General features: G+C 52.9%; 3 protein-coding genes across 3 annotated transcripts; all 3 read right to left on the bottom strand.

The window, feature by feature from the left end:
- Positions 1 to 7,180: 7,180 nt before the first annotated feature.
- Positions 7,181 to 11,300, bottom strand: Slurp2 (secreted LY6/PLAUR domain containing 2). Its single transcript, XM_050145402.1, has 3 exons — positions 10,948 to 11,300; positions 7,579 to 7,683; positions 7,181 to 7,317 (listed from the first exon to the last, which is right to left on the bottom strand). The coding sequence occupies exons 1-3, from the start codon at positions 10,997 to 10,999 to the stop codon at positions 7,181 to 7,183; spliced, it is 294 nt and encodes a 97-aa protein (XP_050001359.1). The 5' UTR covers positions 11,000 to 11,300.
- A 718-nt stretch (positions 11,301 to 12,018) lies between these two features.
- Lynx1 (Ly6/neurotoxin 1) lies at positions 12,019 to 17,558 on the bottom strand. Its single transcript, XM_050145401.1, has 5 exons — positions 17,202 to 17,558; positions 16,819 to 16,898; positions 16,126 to 16,314; positions 15,827 to 15,928; positions 12,019 to 15,719 (listed from the first exon to the last, which is right to left on the bottom strand). Exons 2-5 carry the CDS (start codon positions 16,874 to 16,876, stop codon positions 15,523 to 15,525), a joined length of 546 nt encoding a protein of 181 aa, XP_050001358.1. The 5' UTR covers positions 16,877 to 16,898; positions 17,202 to 17,558; the 3' UTR covers positions 12,019 to 15,522.
- A 6,120-nt stretch (positions 17,559 to 23,678) lies between these two features.
- Ly6d (lymphocyte antigen 6 family member D) lies at positions 23,679 to 25,194 on the bottom strand. The gene is made up of 3 exons (XM_050145310.1): positions 25,108 to 25,194; positions 24,391 to 24,489; positions 23,679 to 24,229 (listed from the first exon to the last, which is right to left on the bottom strand). The coding sequence occupies exons 1-3, from the start codon at positions 25,175 to 25,177 to the stop codon at positions 23,997 to 23,999; spliced, it is 402 nt and encodes a 133-aa protein (XP_050001267.1). The 5' UTR covers positions 25,178 to 25,194; the 3' UTR covers positions 23,679 to 23,996.

The following is a 25,194-nucleotide window of genomic DNA, read 5'->3' as shown; positions in this document are numbered from 1 at the left end:
CCCCCCCCCCCCCCCCCCGCTGCCCCAAGACCGTTCTTTCAGCTCCACCACCCAAAGTAGTCATTCTATCCCTCCCTGGCCCCGGGGCTGCTTTCCGCTCCCACAGGGTGCCCTTCCCCACCACCCCTGGAGACTCCTACCCAAGGGAATCATACAGATTCCTCCTTCTGGGACAGGTTAGGGGGCTCCAGTCTGCACAGAATGGGGTAGTGGGGTTTGGGCTCTCCTGCCCACTTCCTGCTATCTTAAAGACCCTTTACCTTGTGGCCAGCTACTGTCTGCAGAGCAGAGCAATGGCCTGGATGCCCTCCTTTCCGGGGTGAACTGAGCCTTCCCGGCTCCTCTGAAGTAGTCAGAAGGTGGGGGTGCTGCATTGCCACTGACAACAAAGCTCGAGTTTGCTCAAAGGCCTAAGGAACAAAGACAGAACTTGCTTGATCACCAGGAAGGTTTATGACAGAAGGGTGAGATGGGGAGGCCCAGGGTTGCTTTAGGGGCCACTATTCCATGTTGTCTGGAAGGCCATCCACTCTGTGCACCTTGATCTCACATGGCCCATGGGCTGATCTCAGGCAGGACTTCCATGGGCCCATATACCTCCCTCTAGCTCCCTCCACTGAGGGTCGAGGGGTTGGCGCAGTGGTTCTCAACCTGGGGCTAACCACCCCTTTGGCAAACCTCTCTCCAAAAATGCTTACATTACGAGTTGTGATAATAGCAAACTTACAGAATGAAATAGCAATGAAAATAATTTTATGGTTGGGGTCACCACAACATGAGGAACTGTATTAAAGGGTCACAGCATTAGGAAGGCTAAGAACCATTGGGTTGGAGGAAAGGAAGTCCTCTCTCTCTCTCTCTCTCTCTCTCTCTCTCTCTCTCTCTCTCTCCCACCCCCTCCTTCTCTCCCCCCCCCTCTGTGTATGTGTGTGTCTATGTGGTGTCCTTGCCACAGACAGGAAGCTGTGACAGGGATTCCCATGACCTGGCAGCTACCAGCTCTCTGATTCTCCACAAACATCACCCTAGAGGACCTCATCGCAGTTGAAAGTGTAGGGGTGGGGGCACAGCTGCTAGATTCTTTGCTAGTGGTTGAGACCACACTGTTGCTGGGCCTCCTGGGAGGCTTTCTGTGGGGTGCCCAAACCTCACTTCTGTCCTGGTCTGCTCGTGCTGCCCCACTGCCACAGGTGTCTGTTCTTGCTTCTGCCCTGCCCTTCCAGTTGAAGCGATCTCTGTGAGTCTCCATCGTGGTCCATTTATGGTCCCAGGGATTTCTGCTAAGGAGTGCCACTGGGGTCTGGCTTCACGCTGCCTGGGAGATCCCCATTTACCAAGGCACCGGACCAACCACGGTGCTTTCCCTGCCTAGCATGAGTCAGAGACTCGGCCTCCCGACTGTATTTTTCCTCATGACAGTTCTGGAGGGACAGAGTGCTAATTAATTTTACTGTGGCTAAAAAAAAACTAGGCTCCGAGAAGCTAATTGGCTAAGACCAGGTCACCCAGCAAGACAGACAGCATCCCAAGCCTATCTGACTTCGCAAATCATTCACCACGCATGGTCATAAGCATGGATGTGCTGAAGTTAACTGGATTAGAGAGTCCACTCTACTACACCCATGTGTCCTTAGACTGAACCCAGTTCCTCCAGCACACCCAGCTCAGTTCAAGCTCCTACCTGTCCTCAGGCCCAGGGGCCCCACCTCTGCCTTAACCCCTAGAATATGCCTGTCCCCTAGGCGTCTCTGCCCTTAGAGTTTCCACCCACTGTGCTGTGAGAGCCAGGCTATACCTGGGAAGTTTCCACCATGGGGCAGGGAAGAATGTAGCCCAGCCAGGGTCTGGGCTGTCTCTGTCTGGGAGGCCTCTGTTCTGGGAGAGCCACACCCGTCCCTTCTCAATTCCAGGAACCTTTGGATAAAAGCTTAATGCGTGACTAGGATCAAGGCTCAGAATGTAACCTGATCAAGACTCAGAGTATAAAGGGATCAGGGCTCAGAGCCTGTGACCAGGGTCAGGGCTCAACGCTAGAACTCAGTTCTCTAAGTGTACAGGGGTAAGGCATGGCGATTAGGATCAGGATTTAGTCTATAACCAGGATCAGGTCAGAGTATGACTGGGGCCAGGCCTTATATGTGTCTGGATTTCGAGCTCTAAGGGAAACTGTGGAGGACCTCTGCAGCACTGCTACTATGCTAGGACATTGTGGGGCTCTCCTGGGGCTACTGACATTGAGGAGTCATGCCCCAGCTGTGAGTCAGTCAGATCTCACCTTTCTGTCCCTCTCACACTGCACAGCCTACTAGTTTTCTGGGCAAACCCAGACTCTGCGATGGCAACTCTCTCTAGACCTTGTCTGGACCACCTCCCTCCGGATGCAGCATTAAGAAAATGCACTGGTGTGGTGAATGGGAAGAAACTTGAGCAGGGACTCTGAGGGCACCCATTCGTGCCCCTGTCTCTCAATGGAGAGCAGCAGCAGAGACCTGGCTCTGGAAGTCTGGGAAAGGGAGCCCTGGTTACTACCCCGAGCCCAGGACAAGCTATGGAGGGAGGTTGGACAGATGCTCTCTTGAGTCATAAAGCCCTGCCTCTGCCTTCCCTGTCCTCACTCAGTGTCGTAGCTCCTCCTTTATCCTCTCACACATCTCCCAGGGGACATCCATAAACCCCGTAAGCACCTCTGCTCTGTGGATCACGAGATAGTCACAGTTTCATCCTGAAAGTGGGGCAGTAGACGTCTCCGTACCTACCCTTTCCACCCACCAGCCAGACGTCAGAGGAATGTCTCTAGAAGGACGGAGTTTGGTCTCAGGGGAGCTAGAACCACAGCTCCACAGGCTCACTGTCCCTGGAAACATAAACCACCTTAGTCCTCACTACTGTAGATCAACCTTTCCAGGAGGCGTCCAGGAAGGTAAACTTGGCGGTAGCCCTTCCCAAAGGGCCTAGGAGGTCCTCAGAAGAAACCATTAAAGATCACCCTACATTCTGACATCTGGCCTCAGACTCCCAAACTGCACTTCAGCCTGCTAGCCAGCCCCTCTCCTGAAAGTCTGCCTCGAAGTCTCTGATTCTGCAAATCCATCACCGCGCATGGCCATGGCTACCCAGCAGTGGGCACAGATGCGCTGAAGTTAGCTGAATTAGACAAGAGACGACACAGGCATCTACAGAAGCAGCATCCGGCCAACTCCAGGCTTAGAGTCTACCAATGTCCTTCCAAGGAGCAGCACCAGAGGCCCCTCCCCGCCAAGCCTCACCCACTGCTTCTCTCTCATGGTCACAGCCTTGATAATAAGGGTGACAGCTCTCTCCTGTCACCCCACCCCAGCATTCCTCTTTGCTTGTCCTCTCTGTGTGTCCTCTGATCACTTCCTGTGGCACTGCCCTGTGGCACATGTGGAGGGTGGTGCGCTTCTTGGCATGTGAGGCAAATATTTCCTTCTCGGTCTTCTGCCTTTCAATTTTGCTAACAGCCTCCTCTCCCAAGTCTCCTCACGTGACCCAGCTGGCCTGAACCTTTAGTCCCAGTCTCTCAAGTTTTAGGAAGCTTCCATGTGTATTATTTTACAGATTCTTATATAATAATTTATGACTGCCAATTTAGATTTTGCATCTTTTTTATCTTCTTTTTTTGTTTTATTTTTGCTTGTTTGTTTTTGTTTTTCGATACAGGGATTTTTTTTGGGGGGGGGGTAGTCCTGGCTGTCCTGAAACTCTGTAGACCAAGCTGGCCTCAAATTCACAGAGATCCACCTGCCTCTGCCTCCTGAGTTAGGAATTAAAAATGTGTGCCACCACTGCCTGACTATCTTTTTCTTTTTAATTGTCAGTGGCTTCCTTGACTGTACCTCATATACCTGGCAACTCACACATTTCAAATTATATCAGTTGCTGAGTGTGCTGCTGCCCACCTGTAATCTCTGCATTTGGGTGGCTGTTAAGTGATTGCCATGGGTTTAAGGCCAGCCTGGGATACATAGTGACATCCCACTACAGAGCTCAATAGCTTTGGCATAGGCACAGACATCCGCAAACACCACTAGTTGTGATGACATGCTCCATTATCTCAGAAAGGAAGCCCATGCTCTTAGCTATCGAACCATCCCTCCATTCCCACAGCATTGTGAAAGTACCCTTGGTCTTCAGCCAAGTTTCTTGACACGCAGCTCCTTAGAACTCTTGGAAACCCTGTAGCAATTAGAGTGTCTTTTAAAAGTTGATGAATGACAAGCGGAGGGATGCCCCTTGTTAGTTCCAGGATGGGGCTGGCCACCTAAGAGACACCTGCACAATTAGAGGGTGGGGACTTTTATCCCCACCCAAGTCTCCTCTGGAGGCAGGAGAGGAACTGAAAGGTGAACCGATCACCAGTGGCCAATGATGTAATCAATGATGCCCACATGATGAAACCTCCGTAAAACCAAAGGGACAGGACTCTCAGCCTCTGGGTTGCTTAACACAGGAGAATCTGGGCCTCTGAGGAAGATAATGAGAAAGTACTCGTGTCTGGAGACGCAGGGAGGCTCTGACGTTCCTTAGTGAAACCCGAGAATTCAGGCAACACTTTTACACACTCTTAAAATCAAGGACATGACCAAAGATGTCTAAAATACTGTATGGAGAGACACAGAGAGTGAAGGATGTGAGATGAGCATAGCCTGGGGGCCGATCTTCGACCTGGAGATCTGATGTGGGCTATGCGTAGTTGGTATCTGAGTTGTTTTGGAGAATGGTCAACTGAAGCCCACTGCAGGATTGATGGCTGGACAAAGTTCCAGGATGAGAACTTTTTGTCAAACCCGATAATCCTAGGCACAGGCAGGAAGTTGTGACGGGAGTGTCCTGTTTGAGCCCTGCCAAAAGTTCCTTGCTCAGCACGCACCCTGTTCTTTGCAGGCCTAGCACAAGACACCCCGATTTCTGTAACTGCAGCAATTCAGACAAAGGTACCTTGGACATCACAGCAGAGTCACTGCTGACCAGAGTGATCAAGCCCCTGCCCACGTTTTCAAGGCCAACAGACGGCTGCTTAGGCACGCTTCTCCCACTCGCCTTCCTCTCTGCCACAGCCTCTGTCGCTATGTCGTGTGTTCCCATCCTAGTTCTCGGAGAACCTTTCTGATATCTAGAGTGACCAAAGAAATGTACAGGCATCTTGGTGATCAGAGATGCTTAATGGTGCAGCAGAAGGAAATGCTTTGGAAGTCTCCTCCTGCCCTGTACACCTGCCTCCATCTGTTTCCAGTCTGCCTTAAATCCCGCCATCTCATGCAGAGTCCTGGAGAATGCAGTGTTTGGCAGTGTTTTCAAGGGCCAGCTCTGCAAGAGTGCGGGTCAGTGCCTCACTCCTACAGGCTGCTGACAAGTATTGTGTAGCCTGAGGGATGTCACATTGTATACATGCATTCACAGTGATGGGTATGTGGGTTTCCACCCTGTGGTTGCTGGGCGTGAACAGCTCTGCTCTGAGCAATTATGGGCCAGTTTCCAGGGACATGTTTCTACTTCGGTGTGTAAGTCCAGGGGCACCCCTTCCGGGTCATAACCAGAAACCGGGTTTAATCGTTCAATTAATCATTTGTAAGCCCAGAGTCATGTTTGAGACCTTTTCTCTTCTGAATGGGCTAGCAATTAAAGAATTTCTTTTCAACTGTGCAGGATGCTGAGCCAGCCTGGGCTCTACAGTGAGTTCAGTTCCCCAAACAAACAAGGTCTTTGTTTTCACTTTGAAGTCTCTCATTTGACTGAAGTGTCTTTTGCACTGGTGAGAGAGGTCTGGACGCATCTCTACTTAGCTTTGCATCTGGGTACCAATGTGCAGCTAGCCGTCCTTCCCACACTGCCCTGAGCAGCACCATTGCTCATTCGGGCACTGAGAGCATGAGCTTCCTCTTTTCTGGGTTTTGGCTGATGCTGAGACCCCAGCTTTCTGTCAGCTACTCTTTGCTTGGCCATTGTTCTCCTCATGGGTGTCGCCTTTTTTACAAAGGTTTATTTTCTTGAAAACCTTGCCAAGCTGAGAACAAGCATGTCGAGGTCAGGGCCTGCCTCTGTGTTTCCTGCCAGGTGCCAACTGTGACTTCCCTCTGTGGTCCCGAAACCAAGAGGCCGAAACTTATCTCCAGACATGGCTGGGAGCCGGTGGGTAAATATTTACCGAGTAACTTCCAGAAATTCTGGGTGTCTAACTGCTGTGTCCAGACTAAGGTGAGTGAGTGGTTATACTGTCTGGGTGGCTCTATCCAAACCCAGGGCCACACAGGGTCTGATAGATGGACAGCCTTTCAGGAGACATAGGCAAGGTGAACCAGGCAAGGATGTGGTAGGAAAGACAGAACAGGACAAGGTACCAGAGTCATAAGGCCAAGAAGGTAGCTGGGTTCCCCGAGAGCTACTGACAACAGAGGTGGATGATCCCCAAAGGACTGTGGTAAGTGAATACCACTCCTCTTCTGCAGAGGCCTCCTCCTCCACCCGCTCAACTGTGAGTCTGTAGGCGGCTTCTGGAGTCTCATTCAGAGTAAAGGTGCTCATTGGGTCTGGGTCAGAGATCCTTCCAGCCTTTAAGGCCAGGTCAGGGTGCTCCTCAAGTGTCCCAAACTCCAGATCGAGGGTACTCTCATTTCCAAGTTGGAGTGCTCCTCAGCCCTCAGCCTCCTTTCTGGGCCCCAGACTCACGTTGCTGTGCTTCTCAAGTGCCTACAGCCTCGGCTCCTCCTCACAGCCTACTCAAGAGCAGCGTCACCATCTGCAGCCCCTGCGCCTTTCAGACCCCGTGTCTGCCTAAAAATAGGTAGGCTCTTAGTAGAAGAGAGAAGGTCAGTGGGGGGTTGCAGCAGACAGCCTGGGCCCAGGAGGCTGTGACTGATAAGAGACAGGACATGGTTAAGAGACTGCCTGAATCCAGTGCCTGGAACACTGCTTCCATTGGACAACTTACACCGTGTGTTCCAGCTGCTTTTATTGAAAGATTTGTTGACACTGAGGGTGGCCCACAGTGGATCAGGGCCTTAAGTTTGTACCACAGTGGATTTATGCAGGATTTCACTCAGAACTTCCTGAGGAAGTCTGAGTTGGGGGGGGAGGGGCTTTGGGCTGGCCAGGCTGGAATGATCCCCAAGGACCAGGCCTGGGCGTGGTTCCGTGGGGCCAGCTGGCAGTGAGAGTGTGGTCAGTCCCTGTTGCAGAGATTCGACTGGCAGCAAACGATGGATACGTGAGGACCCAAGCCCAAGCTGGCAACATCAGGGCAGCCGCTGTAGCACATCTTTGTCACCAGAGGCAAGTCTGTGAAGCTGATGGGAGCTCCTAAGGGATAAGGGAGAGACCATGGTGCTCCCTGAATCCCCGAGCTCCCCAAACCTCTGCCATATTCGCCATTGTGCTGAGCATCATCCCTGGGCACCAAGAACCCCTGCCCGGCCACCTACCCCAGACAGGGACTGCCAGACATCTTTCCACTCTGTTTTAGGTTGGTTAACCACCACATGGACTTGGGCTCTGCCTGCCCAGTGAGCCAGCTCTCTGTGCAAGAAGGGCGTGTCCAGCCCACCCTCCCACCGCACTCACGGGTGCCGATGATGATGCAGTGGGTGGAGCTCCTTGGGCATCTGGACGGGTGGGAACATCCTCCAAACCCCTTGCAGATGTGACACTGCATGCCCTGTGTTATAGCTATAGGCAGACAGAGACAGGGGCAGCCAGTGAGCAACTCCTGCAGAGGGTGACACCCGCTCTTGTACCCAACACCCTGCTTCCATCCTCCACCAGCCCCAGGGCTCTGAAGCCCAGCTTCCCAGCCCTCCTCTGTGGTGCAAAGCCCCTCTGGGCCTTGGAGGGAGGGAGAAGTGAGACCCTGGTGCTCAGCGTATTACTGTGAGAGATACTCGTTCATATTGGAACCAGCTGGCCTGTGTCCCTCTGCCCAGGACACCAAGGGCTGGATGGAGCAGAGGTGAGAGCTCCTAGGGGAGAGGAGCGCAGGTCCAGGCTCCTGAAATGGGGGGGGGGGAGTGGGAATCTGAGACTGAGACTTTAACGATACTCTCCCCCCCAGGGACCTGAGAAGGATCATTTATACCTCTTGGTATAAATGTTCTGTGGGCTGAGGTGGTGGGGCCTTTACCCAGTTAGTAGGGAATCCATGGCCAGGCAGAAGGAAGGTGGGAGTCCACGGAGCTCTGTTTGCCACCCTGACAAATGGTACATCACTATTCTTGCATCCAGCCCAGGGGGTGCCCGTCAGGAAAGTGGCCTACCACACTCTCTCATGCTTCCTTTGGATTCCCTCATCTGTCTCCCTGCCCTTGCCTTGCCTCTCTGCATCTTTCTGGTGCTTCCTTAAGCTCCCTTCTCTGGATTCCCTAACCCCACGCCCGGCCCTAGGTACTCTCCAGCACCATGCTGCTGCATGGTTGCCCTGGAAGAGCCCCCTCCTACCTGGGCCACTGAGTAGCCAGGGAGAGTAGAGGTCCCCCTGGGACTCCTACAGCCACACCTCTACCAGACCTCACAGGGAAGTATGCCGGTCAGTTCCGGCCGGTCTCAAAGGCCAGTCCTTCATCCTATACACCATGGAGCAGGTGACAGACAGGAAGTCCATACCATAGCAAGGTCCCCACCACCTGCCTTGACTGTTCACCACCCCCGCAGAGCAAGCTGAGACCTTGCCAGGAACACAAAAGGTAGCAACAAAAGCCCCCAAGCCTGCTACTGCCCCATGGATCTTACAGACACTGAACAGACTGTTCACCAGATAGGGAGGGGCTTAGACAGCAGCTGGCTGGGGCACCAGAAGGAACAGGCAAAGCGCTGGGGAGAATTGGACTGGTACCGCCTCTCGTTCTTCTTCCTCTCCGTGTCTCCTAACTTTGTCCAGGCTCATCTTTCCATGATCCATGTAGCACAAGGTAGCTCAGAGGCCATCCCAGGGAACCTCCTTTGATGTACAGACTGGCCTTGTTATTTTCATGATTAACACTGCTATCCACTGGGGTTCTGGAGAGGAATGGGGATCCCTTCCCATTCCCAGTGCCCCCAAGTATCCATCACGCTGCATCCTCCTGCACTGATGAGTCCCAGGAGTAAGTGAATGAATCAGTGGTTGGAGTTGGAGCAAGAGCTGGGTCATTAAGAGAAAGAATAACTGCCCTGCCCCACTTGGGTTTTGTGTGTATGTGTGTGTGTGTGTGTGTGTGTTTTCGTCAAGGAGGCCAGGAAGGTTTAGCTCTCAGAAAGAAATTAGTTCTGGGTGCAGTGATAGGTCATGGGGATGGACCCCAAGCAGGTACTTGTTTAGGGAGAAAAAAAGGACTAGCTGGGCAGTGGTGGTGTACACCTTCAATCCCAGCATCCAGGAGGCAAAGGCAAACAAATCTCTGTGAGTTCGAAGTCAGCCTGGTCTACAGAGTGAGTTCCAGGACAGGCTCTAAAGCTACACAGAGAAATACGGTCTCAAAAAAAACAAAAACAAAAAAACAACCAAACCAAACCAAACAAACAAACAAAAAAGGAAAGAAAAGGAAGAAAGTGAGGGCTTTGGAGAAGAGGATGCGAGGGAGGATGGGGTGAGCCTTGGGGGAGCAGACTCCACCGTATTCAGTCCCGCTGCAATGTTGCCGGTCCAGGTGACTCCTTCCCATCCTATTTGCTCATTCTGAGATCAGCTTAGGATGCAGCTCAACCTTCTCTGGCTGCTTCGAGCCCTGGGGAGATGGCATTGCCCCTGGGTGACAGAGCAGGTGCCAGAAAAGATGTAGGATGTGGAGTTTGCTGAGAGAGGCACGTGGAGCCCGGCTCCCTCCAACTTCTGTCCAGCCTTGAGAATTTTGTCTTGAGTGGGCAGGTATGATTTCCATAGAGGAAGGGGCAGGGAGGTCCCAGTGTAGAAAGTGGTCTCAGGCTCACAGACGCTCCTGAGATATTCAGGCCTTGGTTAAGACAGAGAGGGTGACTGGCCCATGGCTGAGCATGCCCTCCGAAACCTTAGCCCTGACAGTGACAAAAACCTCTCAACTCTGAGCTCAGGACTATCAAAGTAGATCTGGTCTCTCCTGAAGGGTTTGAGGGAACACTTGGGGGTCAAAAGTTCAGGCTTTCTCAGGTCAGAGAATCCCCATGAAGCTCGGTCCAAGAAGGGTGAAGTACAGCCAGCGGTGTACACATAGATCTCCTACCCCACCTCAGGTGGACCCCAAGTCCTGGAGTGTTCCCACCCATAGGTGGAAACTGAGGTTTTTCTAGGTGAGGCCTCTAGGAGCTGGGGCTGGCCGAGTTTAGAACACAGGTTGCTGCTGGACAACAGGGGCAACTGTTTCTTTGCTCAGGCATTGGTTGTGGTTGGATATAGGAACCACTTAGGGTCCCCTAAGTGATGTCAAGACCAGGCATAGGCAGTGATATTTGGGGGTGTCCCTGGGAGGCCATCAGCAAACACTAGGGGGTCAAAGCCTCTATTATTGAAGCAAATGAAACTAGGGTATAGAAGTCTGAGGGGACTGAAGTCAAGTGAGGATGAGGTTGCCCAAGGAAGGTGGAAGAGAGAATCTAAGCAAGGAGGTGTGTGTGTGGGGGGGGCATCAGGAGAGAGTGGCTGCAGACCTGCTGGAGCTCTAGGACTGCAGGAGGGAAAAGTGGCAGAGGCGTGCCATGTCTGTGTGGGTGCAGCAGTGCTGCTATGGAACTGGAGAGGCCTGGGGGTGGCTTTCAAACTGAGCAGTGAGCTGAGGACTGCAGAGGGTGCTGAGTCCAGAGAAAAGGGCTTAGGAATCTGGGAAGGCCAGTGGCAGAGGACAGAGGCTGGTGGGCAGGGAGGGCCTTGGTGACCAGCATAGGGAGAGGAAGGATGAAAGGGGTAACCCCAAGGGTGAGTGGTGGCCCAGGATGGAAGGACAGGAATAAGTCAGTGCAGTAGAGAAAGCGGCCACACCCCCAACTCACCTAGTTCCAGGCTCAAGACCACGGCCAGAAGGAACCAGAAGAGAAGCCTCATGTTCTCCGTGTTAAGGACGAGATTTACTCCTTGGCCACCCCTTATACCTGCTTGTGGATCCTACTCCACCCTTGGCTCCCATAGCTGCTGGTTCCCAGCCCTGAGTCACTTGCTACCTGGCTCAGATGGGAGCTGGCAGAGCTTGCTGCTGTGTGACCTCAAGGGAGCCTGGTACAATTTCGTAAGCCTTCTTCCCTCCTCTGTGGAACAGGGATGTCCCAACCATCAGGCCCAAGGCTCTCGAGAGAGGCCTTGTGCAGGCTGGACACTCAGTGCAGGTCCACCTCACCCTGGAGCTGCTCGGAGGGCATGGCATAAGCAAGTAGCCCTCCCTACCCCTCACAGGTGTGAATGGAACCAGGGCCAGGTGAAACTATGATGCCTTAGCCGCTCACTCTGCGTGGAGCATGGTGGTGGGGATTTTGAGTTTCCTCATCAGCTAAATCAGGATTCGGTCCTGTCCTGCCCTGTCCCTTCCAGGACTAAGAAACTCAGGAGAAGTATGGCTATACACATGGTCCTGGGCACAAGGGGTGAGTGTTACCTGTCAAGGGATGGTACTGGCATGGCACCAAGGAAACTAAGTCCTGTGGTATATGTCCAGTGGCAAGCAGGAGCGGGGAGCAAAGACTTTGGTGTTAAAAAGGTTCCAGGTGGGGTAAGAGACACAAGCAACAGATAGCAGGGCAGGGGGCATCCTGCCAATAGATGGGTACAGTCACTCAGGACAGGCAGGAGATCTCGTGTGTCTGCTCTGGCTGTCCAGGTGGCTTTATTTACTTCTGTGCTTTATGGGGTCCCCAAACCGAGGGGTTGGGCAGGATCCTGAGGGGGGGGGGCTGGTGGTAGAGCTAGGTAGCAAAAAAGTGGGATCAGAAAGCAAAAATCCAGAAGGCAGAAGTAGCGTGTGTATGTGTGTGTCCTGTCTTTTCCTATGCAGTTCCTCAGTCTACCCCTGGGCTTGTTGGTCCATCAATGGGAATTGGCGGGTCTGCCTCTTTTCACAGAACGGAGATGACTTTCAGCAAGCTCTTGGAATCCCGTGAACACCACTCTTGCCTTGGTTGGCTCTGATATCAGGCCAGGAGCCAGGGACCTTCTGGGCCAGGAGGTCTACCTGAGCAAGCCAATCTGGGTGGGTGAGGTCTGACCTCAGAGAGAAGACAGATAGGAGAGCAAGGCAGACGCGTGTCCTTCATTTGTTTATTCATTCAGCGGGGGACATTGACACGGACCACTCGGAAGTTTAGGTGCATGGGGCTTGCTAGGGGAAGGGGCCTAAAAGTGGATTTCATGACCTTGCTGGGTGAGAGCTTAGGGTTGGCAGAGACACAGCCCAGGGAAGTGCCAGGGAGCATGTATCCATGCATCCTTTGGGGTGGCCTCTATGCAGGCCCCAGGCTTGGCGCTGGTCCCCAAGAGCCAGCTGAGTGGCCGCTGTCACTGTCATTTCACCAGTGAGATGGCTGGAGTATGAGCCTGTGCTTGAGGAACCCAGGGCAGGCAGTGCGGCCGGATGCCATGGTACTTGCTGGAAAGTAACCACGCACTGAAGCAAGGGGCCGCCCTACTCCCGGAAATCATTCTGGAGTTTCAGATGATGAAGATGGAGGCGATCCTGATCCCCTCCCCCTTATCCGCTTTGGGGAAGCCAACACAGGCACAGTGGCAGAGCGTAACCCTCACCGCAGTATCTCTCTGATGGGCTAGACCGGACACCTCACTCCGTTCTTCGGCATGCTTTAGCTTCATGTCTTGGCCCGGCTTCAGCAAACCCCACAGAGGTACATAGGCTCTGTGACATCACCGTTCCACCCAGCAGCCTCTCTCCAGTGAATGCAATGCTTCCAGAACGCAATGCTTAGAGAATCACCGCCAGCCTTCCTGGACACCATCCATGTTGAGGGGCTACTGCTTACCCTAGTGTGAGCACACCCACTGCCTTGAGCCCTATCCCTGACAAAGGCAGAGTCAGCTTGTACGGCTGATGTGACTTTGTTCTTCTGTCTGCCACTCCATCCTGTGTTCCTCTCTCTGTATCCACACACAGGGCTGGGCACCCCTGGCCTACCCCCCAGCCCCTCAAACTTCCAGTTCTGATGTTCCCTTCTAAGGCCTCAGATTTGTAAACGTTTATGACGTTGCATTCTGGGAGTCTCTGGTTTATGAAGCCACAGTCATCCTGACAGCATGCAGCCTCAAAGACCCCCAGCTGTTGAAAGAGTTCCCATAGTGGAATAGGTTGGTACTAGGCAGATGAGGAGGCCAGGTGGCCTGGGAAAATTAAGTACTTCACTCCTCTGTGCTTCAGTTTCTTTACCTGTCAAAGGGGAGCAGTAGTGAACCCCCAAACACACACATTTTGCATAACTGCTGTGGGGTGTGCAGAGCCACCTGCAATATCACACCACCCCAGACAGGATTCAGGACAGACCATCTGGCGCTGTTCCCCTAACCTGCACCTCCCACTGGCAGGCTTGGCCCTGTGTTAATGGAGCACCTTCTGGGCTCTGTGCTAAGCACCAAGAACAGGCTAGGTAGGTACACTTCCTGTAGGGGTGGGTGGCAGTGTGGACACTGTGGGGCCTGTCTAGATGCTGTTATGAGGCAGGTGAAAGAAACTGCCCCCCAAACCCTGCCACACTCTCAGCAATAGGTAATCAAGGGCCTGTTCCACATCAACCCTTGTGGTGGGAGGGAGGACCTGGTCTTGGGCCTCCTCCCAGCTCTAGCCCAGGATGCCACCTTGACTGGGGACAATGGACTTGCATAAGCCAGGTAAAGTTTCCCAGGCCTCACCCACTGAGTTAGGGGCCCGCCTCCTTACCAAGGGCCCTGTGGCTTCAATAGGTCAGTCCCAATGCTGTTTCTCTCTCTCTCTCTCTCTCTCTCTCTCTCTCTCTCTCTCTCTCTCTCTCTCTCTCTTTCTCTCTCTCTCTCTCTCTCTCTCTCTGTGTTTTCTATGAAAGCTCAGGAGGGGGCAGCACTGGCTTCCTCCCAGCATCCTGCCTGGACCTCAGGGGACACGACAGCCAGTGCTGCCTTCTGGGTTTTTGCAGTCACTGTGTTCATGTGCACGTGCACTCCTCCCTCTGCTCTCCCATGAGACTCACATTTTTTCCGGGTAGTCAATGCCTCCTCATTTCTGGGCCATTTCCCACCCCATACACCTCTGTAATAAAGCTGCACAGTTCCTATTCCCGAGGATGTGGGTAGGCCCATCAGCAGGATTCTATCTCCCATCCCCCACTGGCCTGTCGCAAGAGGAGGAAACTGAGGCAGAAAACCACATCACTTTCAGCAGCGGAGCTCAGGTCTGCCTAAGAACAGGGAGGAAGGTCCCCAGGATGGGCCTCTGTGTCCTGATCCTACAGCTGGTGGTGTGAGAAAAAGCATTCAGGATGTGGGGATCAGTAAGATTCTCCTAGCCAGACATGGACAAGGGCCAGCATCCTGACCTCTGGGCTGGGCCAGCTTCAGGGGTCTCCTCAGTGGCACATGAGTTAGGGTACTAGTCAGAGAAGAGGGTAAGGCTCCCTGGGTCAACTACACTGGCATAAAAGACAGATCAGTGTCTCCTAAATCGGGGTTGGGTTCTTCGGGATCTTGATACCTAGAAGTCTTCAGCTGACTTCACAGACAGTCACCCAGTACTTGGGCTGGCTCCCTGTGCATTTGCCTCGGCATAATTTACCGAGAGCTCAGAGGATGCAGAAGCTGCCTACAGGACCTGGGAAGCCAGCTGAAGTCTGCTTTGCTGTCCCGGTTGCTCCACCAGCTGGCTCTGACCTGCCTTTGTTCCCTTCCTGCCATGCTCAGAATAGCTCTGACCTGTGGACAGGCCAGACAAAATATAGCATGGGCAGCCTGCCCCCATGTCTCTGCCAGCCTCAAGGCCCAGCAGCAGTGTGAGGTCGCAGGGCCTGCTGAGCTGCTGAGGCTGGAGAGATCTTAGTGGCCTGTGGAAATGAAGCCATAGCTAGCTACCCTCAGCCCAGAGCTGTCCTGACACCGGGTCTGGCAGAATTTCTGAGAGAGCTGGAAATGACAAAAAAGGCTTCCATCTCACACTTGCCCTGAGCAGCATCTGAACTCAGCAGGAGACAGCTCCACTGAGTCTTTCTTTGCTTCTAGACAGTTCGTGATCTTTTATCCCCCTCTGGCAGGCCTATCCTCTACTGGGTAGACTGAGGCAGGGTCCTGATGCTATGAAAGTGGAATTTGGCCACTAATTCCTTCAAATCAGTGTGACTGACATCCCACCCCACCCCCACCAAACAGCACTCTCCCAGATGCCTCTGATCCTGGGCAGAGAGATTTAGATCCATATATCAGCCTTCTGAAAATGACAGGTTATGGCCTCGGGGTGAGGTATCTGGATGCCATGAGTTCTTTTGTAGGTAGCCATGGGCTCTCGTTGCGGCTGAAGGAAGAGGGTTGGGTGGAGCGAGGGGGTGAGAGGGGACTATTTGTGTCTTTTAAGAGCTTTGCGTTTCAGTGGGTCTGCCTGGGGGAACAGAGCTTCACAGCAAGCTCCAGAAGGTGGCCAGGAGTACCGGGACCAGAGCCAAGGTCACTGGGGTAGGAAAGCCAGCTCCATTGCAGAGGTAGTACTGGCAACAGGAGGTGGCAGATGCATGCTTGGAGTAGCCATCGTACACGGTCTCAAAGCAGCTGGGTACGCACGACTTCCTCACTTTCATCCGGTACGGGGTGAAGTCTACAGAGGACAGGACACAAGGTTGTAGTGAGAGAATCAGGACCTTGGATGGCTCAGTCTCAGCTTGTAGGCAGCTGGGGGCCTCCTTCCCTAAAGTCCAGACTCACAAGTACGAGTGGTCATGCAGTAGGTGGCCATGGCCGGGCAGCGCATGGGTTTGAAGCAGTTGTCTCCGTTGTAGGCACACACGTGGCACTCCAGAGCCTGGGCTGTGGGCCATGACGGGGTTCAGAGAACAGGAAGACATCCCTTTCCTGCCAGCCAGACCCCAGCTGTCTCCACCAACCTCCCACTCCCACTAGGCACCAGGTGAGAACAGTCAGAAGGCAGGAGATCTCTGGCCAGCCCGCTGACTTCCCACCTGCCTGTCCCACAACCGGGTCCCTTGAGCTTCCATCCACCTTACCCACAGGCAGGCCCACTAGAACCACCAGGAGCACCGTGAGCAGGGATGTCATGATGGAGATATGAGGACAGCGTGGGACTGAACAGCTGGTCCTGGATCCAACCCAGGCCTGGGAAGAAGCAGGGCAGGGAGGCACAGGGCAGGCTCTTGCCCTGCTTGAGTTCTTGGTCTCCGAGGGATAAAGCAACCCTGCAGGGACAATGACAGAGACCTGTAATCACAGCTGGTCTGGGGCAGGCAGAGCCTCCCAGCTCAGTGGGTGTTGTTGATTTCCATTTACCTGGAGATGGGAGGAGGGAGCCGGATGTGTGGGCATTCCAATAGAAGACCAAAAGCAAGCAAAAGGTGAGGGTGAGGGGAGCTAAAAAGGGGGGGATAGATCCTAGGAACTGGGCTCCTTGAATGTGGAACCCAAAGAGGATTTCACCTAACGGAGGTTTTTTTTTTTTTTTTGGGGGGGGGGTGATATGGAAACTTGGCAAGCAGTCTCTTCCTGGCCCAGCCCAGAGTGCAGGAGGCTCTCCAGAGGACTGGAATCCAGGTTTGGTCTCTTCTTGGAGCAGAGGTCCCTCTTGCATTTGCTTCCCTGCGTGGAGTCCCCTCGCTTCCCACCCCATCCCCAGGAAAGTGAGACTCTGCTGTGAGAGTCCTCCGCCAAAGCGGAAGGGGCCCTGGTGAGTGCTCAGCTCCTACCTAAAGCCTCTTCAGATGCAGGCCAGACGGACGATGCTTGCCCAAGACAGAGTTCCATAGGGTGAGTCTGGTGTTTGGGACTGTTGGGGTAATGTGGACCAATATTCTCCTCCCTGCCTACGCGCGATCTGATCCCTGCTGGGGGCACTAAAATACACTCCCCGGAAGACAACCCTTCATGACCCATTTCCCTGGTGCCAGTCCAGGATTCTGAAGTCCTGAATCAGGCCAGGCCTGAGGCTCGGGTGCCTCCTGCCCCCTCTCGGGGAGCTCCGCCCGAAAGACTGCAGTGTTGCTTGGGGAGGGTTCCCAGCACGGGCTAGGTGCGGGTGACCTCGCCCTTGCCCTTCCCCACCACAATCCCTGTCACCATGGGAACTCACCCGTGGCCGCTCCCAGGTCCCTCCCGAGGTCTGACCGTGAATCTGGGCACACTTCGCGCAGCGTTTGCACCGCATCTCAAACCGGGTAGGCTCGGCAGCCGCAACCGACCCGCAGTGCCAGCTCATTACTGGCCCCGCCCCACTCCGCCCCTAGGACACACGCTCCGCCCCCGAGGCCGTCCAAACCCCAAGCTAACTGGCGTAGGCTCAGTCGTGAGTTCTCTGATTAGGGCTCTAGTGAGCACAGTCTGAGCAGCCCCTGGGAATCAGAATGCTCCCACTGGCACAGGTTCACAAGGACACAGTAGCGATCCTAAGGTAAGTGTACATTTCTTGGACATTCTCCTCAGGTTTCATCGAAGCTCTCCCCACTCCAACTGCCCTGCTCCCACAGACCAAACTGCTGTCTCTGGGAAGAGGTACCACCTGGACGGGGACCACACCGCACCTCTGTCCTTACGTGGGATCCACTAGCAACACTTGCGAGCAAGTCTCAGATGTATCCCATGGCTCACAGGCTGCTCTCACCATCAAAAGTCCACTATTAAATACGAACTTTATGTGGTTAAAACGTGTTTTATTTTTGTTCTGTTTCAAGCAGCCAGAATGTAATAGGTTTTCACAAACCCTACTTCCTTCCCTCTGGCCCCCGTTTTTGAGAGGAAGGCAATAAAGAAAACCTGCAGCGACAGGCAGAGTGCACAGGTCACGCTGCTAGTCGATTCCCACGCATGCGCAGTCGCAGGCCTTACAGCTGAGTGGCTACAAACAAGTGGCTTTAACCCTAGCCTTCCGGAGGCAGAGGCAGGAGGATTTCAGTTCGAGGTCAGCCTGGTTTACAAAGTCAGTTCCAGGACAGCTGGGGGCTGTTACGCAGTGAAACTGTCTCCAAAATCAAACAATCAATCAAATAACCCCCCCCCCAAATTAAAACAAAAACAGAAAGTTGAGACAAACAACCAATACACTCTAGTCCCCAGGAAAACACACCTGCTTTCCCAACCCTTCATCAATAAAAGACCACGTGGTGGCTGAATGAGAATGGCCCCCATAGACTCTTCCGTTTTAATATTTGCCCCCCCCCATTGGTGGAAATGTTTGGGGAGGGGTAGAAGGTGTGCTCTTGTTCGAGGAGATGTGCCACTTGGGGAAACTTTGCGGTTTCAAAAGACTCACACCCACCATTCCCAATTAGCTCTCTCTGCCTCATGCTTGGAGCTGTTCCTGCTGCCTTTGCTCCATCACTCACTGACTCTAACCTTCTGAAACTGTAAGGCAAATTAAACACTTTCTTTTGCAAGCTGCCTCGGTCATGGTGTTTTGTTGCAACAATGAAACAATAACCAAGACAGTTCATATTCTGAGCCATCCAATAAATCTCAATGCATACACGTGCAAGGATTGAAACCAAACGGTACTTTTCTCGGATGGCAGTGCACTTGGAAATCTGTAGCATGGTGGGGCTAGCCAGATTCAGTGAGTAACAGCCCTTACTATGCAAGCTTGGCACACAAGTTTGATTCCTGGAACGAACCCACTGTGGACAGAGAAACCAACTCCTGAAAGTTGTCCTTTGATACTTCTGCTGTAGTGTGTGTGTGCTTGCACTACCCCCAATATAACAACAAAACAACAACAATAATAATGTTTAAAGTAATCAGCAAAATATTTACAAATATACAAAGGCTGGGTAACAACACAATTTTAAATAACCCATAGGCAAAGGTGGCATCAGCCAGGGAGTCAGAAACTATTCCTGGCAGATGGTGAAGACACAGCACATAAAGGCAACTGATGCACTTACAGCCGGTTCAGGAGGGAGATTCCACAGAGATGCTGTTTTAGGAGGAAGAAGTTTAGGAGGTCCCCAAAGAGGAACTGAATTTCCATCTTCAGAAACTAGAACAAAAGAGCAAATCAGACCTAAAGGAGGCAAAATACAACAAAAACAGGAGCAGAGCAGGAGAGGCAGCTCAGCGGGTGGAGTGCTCACTGTGCAAGCCCGAGGACCTGAGTTCAGATCCCAGCGTCCTGGAAAGTCAGGCTAAACACTGGGGATGCTGATCTGTGCTGGCACACTATTAGAGCTGAAGGCGCTGTCCGAAGAAATGCTTCTCTCAGGAGACGCTTGGAGAGGCACAAACTTTAGTATTTGATGAAACAAAATGGGATCTGTTGCTCAGAAAATAAGTGCATAAAAGCTGGGCTAGGTGGTGTCTGCTTGAGATTACAGTGCTGGGGAGTTGAAGGCTGGAGGACACTGGGGTTCCCTGGCTAGCCAGTCTGGCTGAATCTGTGAGCTCAAAAGTAAATAAAGAAAAGAAAAGAAAAATAAGGTAGAGACTGATGCGAAGACACTCAGCATCAGCATCTGGTCTGCATATGCACACACACACAAACACACACACATGCACATACAAACACACATGTCCACACACAGACACACAAGTCCACACACAGACACACACAAATACACACGTCTACATACAAACATACACATTCACACACAAACACACATGCACAAAAACGCACACACAAACACACATACACACATACAAACACACAGTCCACACACAAACATACATGTCTATACACAAACACACATGCACACACACAAACACACTTATGCATACATGAATACATAATAAAATCCAAAAAGGGAAGATATCAATGAAATAGAAAAATCAAAATGGGAAGAGAATTGATCAGTTCTATGAGAATACCCAGGAGGGGCACCATATCAGCCCCTTTTGGTCCATGGCCAGATCAGAGAAAACTTGTCAGAAGCCGGACCCAGGTGGCTGACTAGTGGAATGGGCAATAGGCAGCCCTATGTCCTCTGTAAGAAATGGGCAGTTAAGCTGACTGCCAGCGAGGCTATAGGTCACACTCTTTGGGACGGCGAGGACAATAGATGTTCTGGGTAGGCTGGCCCTCTCAGAAGACATGATCAGCTGTTTTTTGAAGTTCCCTAACCACTCTTCAGAAGTTGTGCTTGGTTGCATGGTGTCTTAGTTAGGGTTTCTATTGCTGTGACGAGACACCATGACCATGGCAATCCTTATAAAGGAAAACATTTAATTGGATGGCTTACAGTTTCAGAGATTTAGTCTATTATCATCACGGCAGAACATGGCAGCATGCAGGCAGACATGGAGCTGGAGAAGGAGCTGAAGAATGGAGAAGGACCTACATCTTGATCCAAAGGCAACAGGAAGTGCACTGAGACACTGGGTGTGTTTTTAGCATATATGAGATCTCAAAGCCTACCTCCACAGTGACGCACCTCCTCCAACAAGGCTGTATCTACTCCAACAAAGCCATACTTCCTAATAGTGCCACTCACTATGAGCTTATGGGGGCAATTCCATTTCAACTACCACACATGGTGTGTCTTTGGCTAAAGCAAAGGGAATAGTGTCTCTCCCTGTCCTAGGTAGGTCAGGGATAGGCCCAGAGCTTTTCATGGGGTTGTTGTGTTGCGTGTCTGTTAGCGTGTCTCAGATTCTGCTGCTCCTGGGCACCGTTCTACCGCTGCCTCCAGCTAGGTCATCACTGGGATCCCTCTAACCCCTGCTACTGTCTCTGTCACTACCTTACCACATTGTTGTGCAGGTCTTGGGACTGGACTTCTGCAGGAGGAACCCCAGGAATGAGGGGCAGTTCTGCTGTCTTACCACTGGCCCCTGGAAGTCTGTCCACACGCACAGCTGGAGAGGGCTCCCATCTTGGCATACCCTGCCAAGGGCTGTGACCAGGTGAGTCCTGGTCAGTGGGGGTGAAGCTGGGTTAGGTCTAGGAGTAACAGAGAAACTGTCCAGAAGGATGATACAGGGGCAGCCCGGGAGCTGGGTCTGAGATGCCTGTAGACTGCCGGTTAGAAGGCAGCTGGTCTCGGAGACTCAGTTGTTGCCAGCTTTTCTGCAGCATCTTGCCAGTCTCCGATGCTGCTGTGTCCCACGGGAAGCCTGAAGTTCCTGATAGGTGCAGGCTGCCCACTTCCCAGGAATTTCCCGGAGCCTGTACACATTTCACTCCGCTCTTAGACGGTGGTTTTGTAGCCTCTTCCCCCAAATAGAAACATGGAGGAGGGAGGCTTTGTTGAGATGTACAGGAAGTTCACAAGGTTCAAGAAGTAAATAAAACATTTTAGTCTCAGGAACTCCCTGAAAGTTCAGTAAGATTCATCAGCCCCCCGCCGACCCCCGCCAAGCTTCTACAGGCTGGAGATAGGAGACTTTCTCTCCTGTAAGTGTACCCTAAAGATGCAGCTCTTAGGAGCTGTCACCCAGGTTGGGGTGGGCGTTTTAGCTGTGACTGCGTTGGAGTCACCCATGCTGTTTTGAGGCACCCTTCAGACCCCCCCCCCCATACGCAGCCTCAGTAAACTCGCTGGACTTGGGTGCAATCGTCGTTTGGCCACCAGTGCCATGTCTGGGGTTCGTGTCTCACTGTCTCACCAGGAAAGGACATGCAACAGCTGTTCTTCACTTGTCAACTGTGGGAAGCCATCACAGACCCAGTTGGTGAGACTGTCTCTCTTTCTATCCCTGGGACTTCCTGATTTCTCCGGTGGGGTCGCATTCCTTCCTGACTCCAGGCAGGGCTTTGTCCCTTCCCCTTCCTCAAGGTACCTCCAGGGATGTCAGGGGTCTCTACCAGTAGCGTTTCTATGCCTGGCCTGATGGAGACTACTTAGTCACTTCCCTGCTCCCAGACTATTTCCACACTTGGAAACGGCTAGGGTTTCGGGTTAAATTCTCCTAGCCGCCTTCTCTGTCTGACTCCCACATACAGGTGGCTTTCTATGCCCAAGGCACTTCGGGACACCTGTAGAGAGGAGGCAGGAAGTGTTGCAGAATGGAACATGAATAGTCTGCACAAAGACAGGTGTCTTCCGCTGCCTGACTTACTGGCCACTAGGGGGCGCGCCAGGACTGGCCACTAGGAAGCGCGCCAGGCCTGCCTGACTTACTGGCCACTAGGAGGCGCGCCGGCACCAGGCTTGGCGCTCAACTCCAGGATATGCGGCCCTAAGGAATAGCATCCTACCCAGCAGTATCACCCGTGGTTCCAGGAAAGCTTCCTGATTTCTGGGGTTGGAGGATGTTCCTCTTTGCCTTTCCCTCCACCTCTCTTCCTCACGGTGGATGAATGTCCTGCAATGTCTGGTAGACAGGGTCGTGGCTCTCCAGCAAACCTGCCTCCATTACAAGGGGTGGTGACTGGATGTGGGAGTCTGTGTAAAAAACCCAGGCTCAGCAGGTCCAGCACCTTGTTCCAAGTGGGGAACCCAGAAGCAGCAGGGCTCACCCCAGACCAACGAACACCTTCCCAGATGTTGAGGCTTGGTTTAGGGAGCCTGCGTTGTTGTGCCCAAGTTGAGAACCCTAAAGAGACCACCGGAATCCAGTCAAGTCCAGAATGCAAAAGCAAGGTTTATTTCTTTTGCCAGCGAGCTGGGAGCTGTCCACTACATGCGACTCAGCGCAGTAGGGAGAGTTCCCACTCCTCATTTGGGATTGACTTATAGAGACAAAAGCTGCAAGCCAGGTTTACTCAGAGTCAAGGGGGTTGATTTTGCCGAGTGCCAGGAAGAGTTGGTTTTTCCAGCTAACTCCTATGATGCTGTAAAGAGCTCAAAGCGTGTGCCTAACCAAGCAAAGCTTTTTAAAAATTTCCATGGCTTTACAGCGTCACACTTCCCCTCTCACAACCCTCTCTCGGAAGCAGGGTGGTGAGGATGCTTTAAGGTTCAGGGTGTAGGTGCATGATGGGAAGAGGGACCCTCCCCATCCCTCTGCCATCTGCAAAGGGCAGGGTTTGCCACGCAAGCCTGCCCAGGGTGATAACCAGTGTCCCCCCACTCCTCCATGTGGGCTTGCAGGGTAGTGGTTGCAGTGGAATGGGCTAGTCTGCTTGTGTGGGTATCTGCTAAATACCTCTTCCTCATTCAACCTCAGCCTCACCACACTCAGGAATTGCCCAAATCCAAATAGCACACAGGAGCCTAGGCAGCAGCAGAAACCCATTGCATGGGGTGGGAAAGTAGGCAGTGAGCTTTCCTAGGGTCCCTAGGGCTGTGCTCAGCTTAGGCCCCTCCTAGATGGCCTCTCTTAGCTTGTACTGAGTCACACCTCCCGCTCCAGCATACGCATCTGGATAGGTTGCAACAGAGCAGCACTCCCAAGGAATGAGGTCACCCTGGTAGCTAGGCTCACCTTGGACCCTGGCTGTGTGCAATGCCCTCACAACTCGAAGACTGGGGTCTCTTTACAGCCTTGGGGAAGTAGAATCTCCGAGTTGGGGTCTGGGCACAGTGTCCTTCCTCCCTACATGGGACTTAGGAGAGTCTGCCTCCTTCCAGGATGGAGGTGTCTTTCAGGTCAGGTCCTAGGCGCTACTCCATGCTGCCAAGGCTTGTCCAGGGAGCCATGTGCGAGAGGCTCCACTGTCACTTACCACTCCACACAGCCACAGTGTTCTTAGGTCATTTATTTCCATGTAGAAGTTCAAGTAGAAAAATAAATGGCACGAGTACAAAATCAGAGGGGATGGTGTCATGTCTGTCCCCCATCTCCCATGCTGGGGAGCAGGGCAAATCTTCCTGTTCTGGGGCAGGCACTGTGTCAGGTCATCAGCTCTTGGTGCCCTCCATGACCTAGCCTCCACCCAGCCTTTGAGGGAAGTCCCCAGCCTTAGCACCTGGCTCCTCCATCATGGCCAAGGAGGAAGCAAGGCATGGGAACCCTGGGAAGCAGAAAAGGAGGCACAGGGAAAATGCCAAGCGGCATGTTACAGGCTGAGAGCCATAAGAGCGAGGAGGCCCAGGCTCATTGCCAGGCCCAGGGTGGCACTGCTAAACGGGGCACGTACAGATGCAGCGCTGTACAGCTTCCCGTTGCACAGGTCGCCCTGGCAGCAATGTACGGCCCAGGAACCGCTGCTGATCTGGCCCTGCTGGCTGTGGTTGGAAACGCACGAGTCTGCACATTCTTTCTTCACCAGGTTCCCAGACAGAGTGTTCACTGCACACAGGAGGGGAAAGGGCATCAGGCCTGGCTTTACCATGCACCCTGGCTCCCACAGAACATCCTCCACCAAACACCGCCATCATCAGCGTGACTGACCCCGTTCCCAGTATCAAGGGCTGCTCTCTTGGCCCTGAGAGCCCTGGACCACGACTCACCTGTGGTGGCAGTTTTACAAAACTGGGAGCTGGCTGGGCAGGTCTGAGGCTTCATACAGTTGGTGCTGCTACTGCACACATAACATTGGAGTGCCCAGGCTGGAGGGTGAAAGGTCAGAGGGTCAAGTAAAAGCCTTTGCTATGACAGAGCCTTCTGTCATTTTTCACCCCAACTCCTGCCCTAGAAACCACAAGCCTCACATCTCATGTTTAGCTCAAAGGGTGTCTGGATATCCCTTGGAGCCCAGAGAGGGTGTTCTATCTTATGCCGCCTCTAGGAAGAGGTGAAGAAGCAGAGGGGGTGCAAAGTGCAGGGGGCCCTTCTCTGAGAACCTTAGGATGTTCCTGGTCTTTGCTAAGGATACATCTGTCCCCATTCCAATTCCTGAAGAGCCTGGAGGAAGAGGGACTTGGCCACCCCAGGGCTGGCCAGAACAGATGTGAGGTGGGGATGGTGGTAGGGGAAGCCTCTTGAACAATTCCAGCCCTCCTTCCTCTCAAAGCACACCCAGTTCTAAGGGTTGGTGCTAAAATTCCCTGATTCTGAAAGACTGCATTTTTATGATTCCATTGAGTTAAGGTATTAAAGTCATTTGTTTTAAAGAGATAAGCATCCCTCAACATCAATGTTCTCTAAGCCTAAATTCTAGTTTGTAGTATTTGATGACCTCCTGTCGGTCACCCAACCCTTCCCAGTCCCCAAGTTCAGTCTCTCACCTGGGCTAGTGGCCACAGCCAAGGCAAGGAGGAGTAGCAGAGCCGTCTTCATCGTCTTCATCCTAAGCATCGTCTGGAAGCAGTGGG

This window comes from Alexandromys fortis, unplaced genomic scaffold, assembly GCF_014885135.2.
Source record: "Alexandromys fortis isolate MF-2015 unplaced genomic scaffold, M_Fortis_MF-2015_v1.1 scaffold_2_1_26212458, whole genome shotgun sequence".
NCBI lineage: Eukaryota > Metazoa > Chordata > Mammalia > Rodentia > Cricetidae > Alexandromys > Alexandromys fortis.
Note: the sequence above shows the minus strand (reverse complement) of the source record. Positions and strands in the feature narration are given on the sequence as shown.

Excerpts from the sequence above, each read along its gene's own strand:
- Slurp2 (XM_050145402.1), bottom strand. The coding sequence starts at position 10,999 with ATGAGGCTTCTCTTCTGGTTCCTTCTGGCCGTGGTCTTGAGCCTGGAA. Across the intron at positions 7,684-10,947 it reads GGTCTTGAGCCTGGAACTAG|CTATAACACAGGGCATGCAG; the intron begins GTGAGTTGGGGG and ends GTCTGCCTATAG. Across the intron at positions 7,318-7,578 it reads CTGCATCATCATCGGCACCC|GAGCTCCCATCAGCTTCACA; the intron begins GTGAGTGCGGTG and ends CTTATCCCTTAG.
- Lynx1 (XM_050145401.1), bottom strand. The coding sequence starts at position 16,876 with ATGGAACTCTGTCTTGGGCAAGCATCGTCCGTCTGGCCTGCATCTGAA. Across the intron at positions 16,315-16,818 it reads TGCATCTGAAGAGGCTTTAG|GGTTGCTTTATCCCTCGGAG; the intron begins GTAGGAGCTGAG and ends TTGTCCCTGCAG. Across the intron at positions 15,929-16,125 it reads TCTAGTGGGCCTGCCTGTGG|CCCAGGCTCTGGAGTGCCAC; the intron begins GTAAGGTGGATG and ends CATGGCCCACAG.
- Ly6d (XM_050145310.1), bottom strand. The coding sequence starts at position 25,177 with ATGCTTAGGATGAAGACGATGAAGACGGCTCTGCTACTCCTCCTTGCC. Across the intron at positions 24,490-25,107 it reads GGCTGTGGCCACTAGCCCAG|CCTGGGCACTCCAATGTTAT; the intron begins GTGAGAGACTGA and ends TTCACCCTCCAG. Across the intron at positions 24,230-24,390 it reads TTGTAAAACTGCCACCACAG|TGAACACTCTGTCTGGGAAC; the intron begins GTGAGTCGTGGT and ends TCCTGTGTGCAG.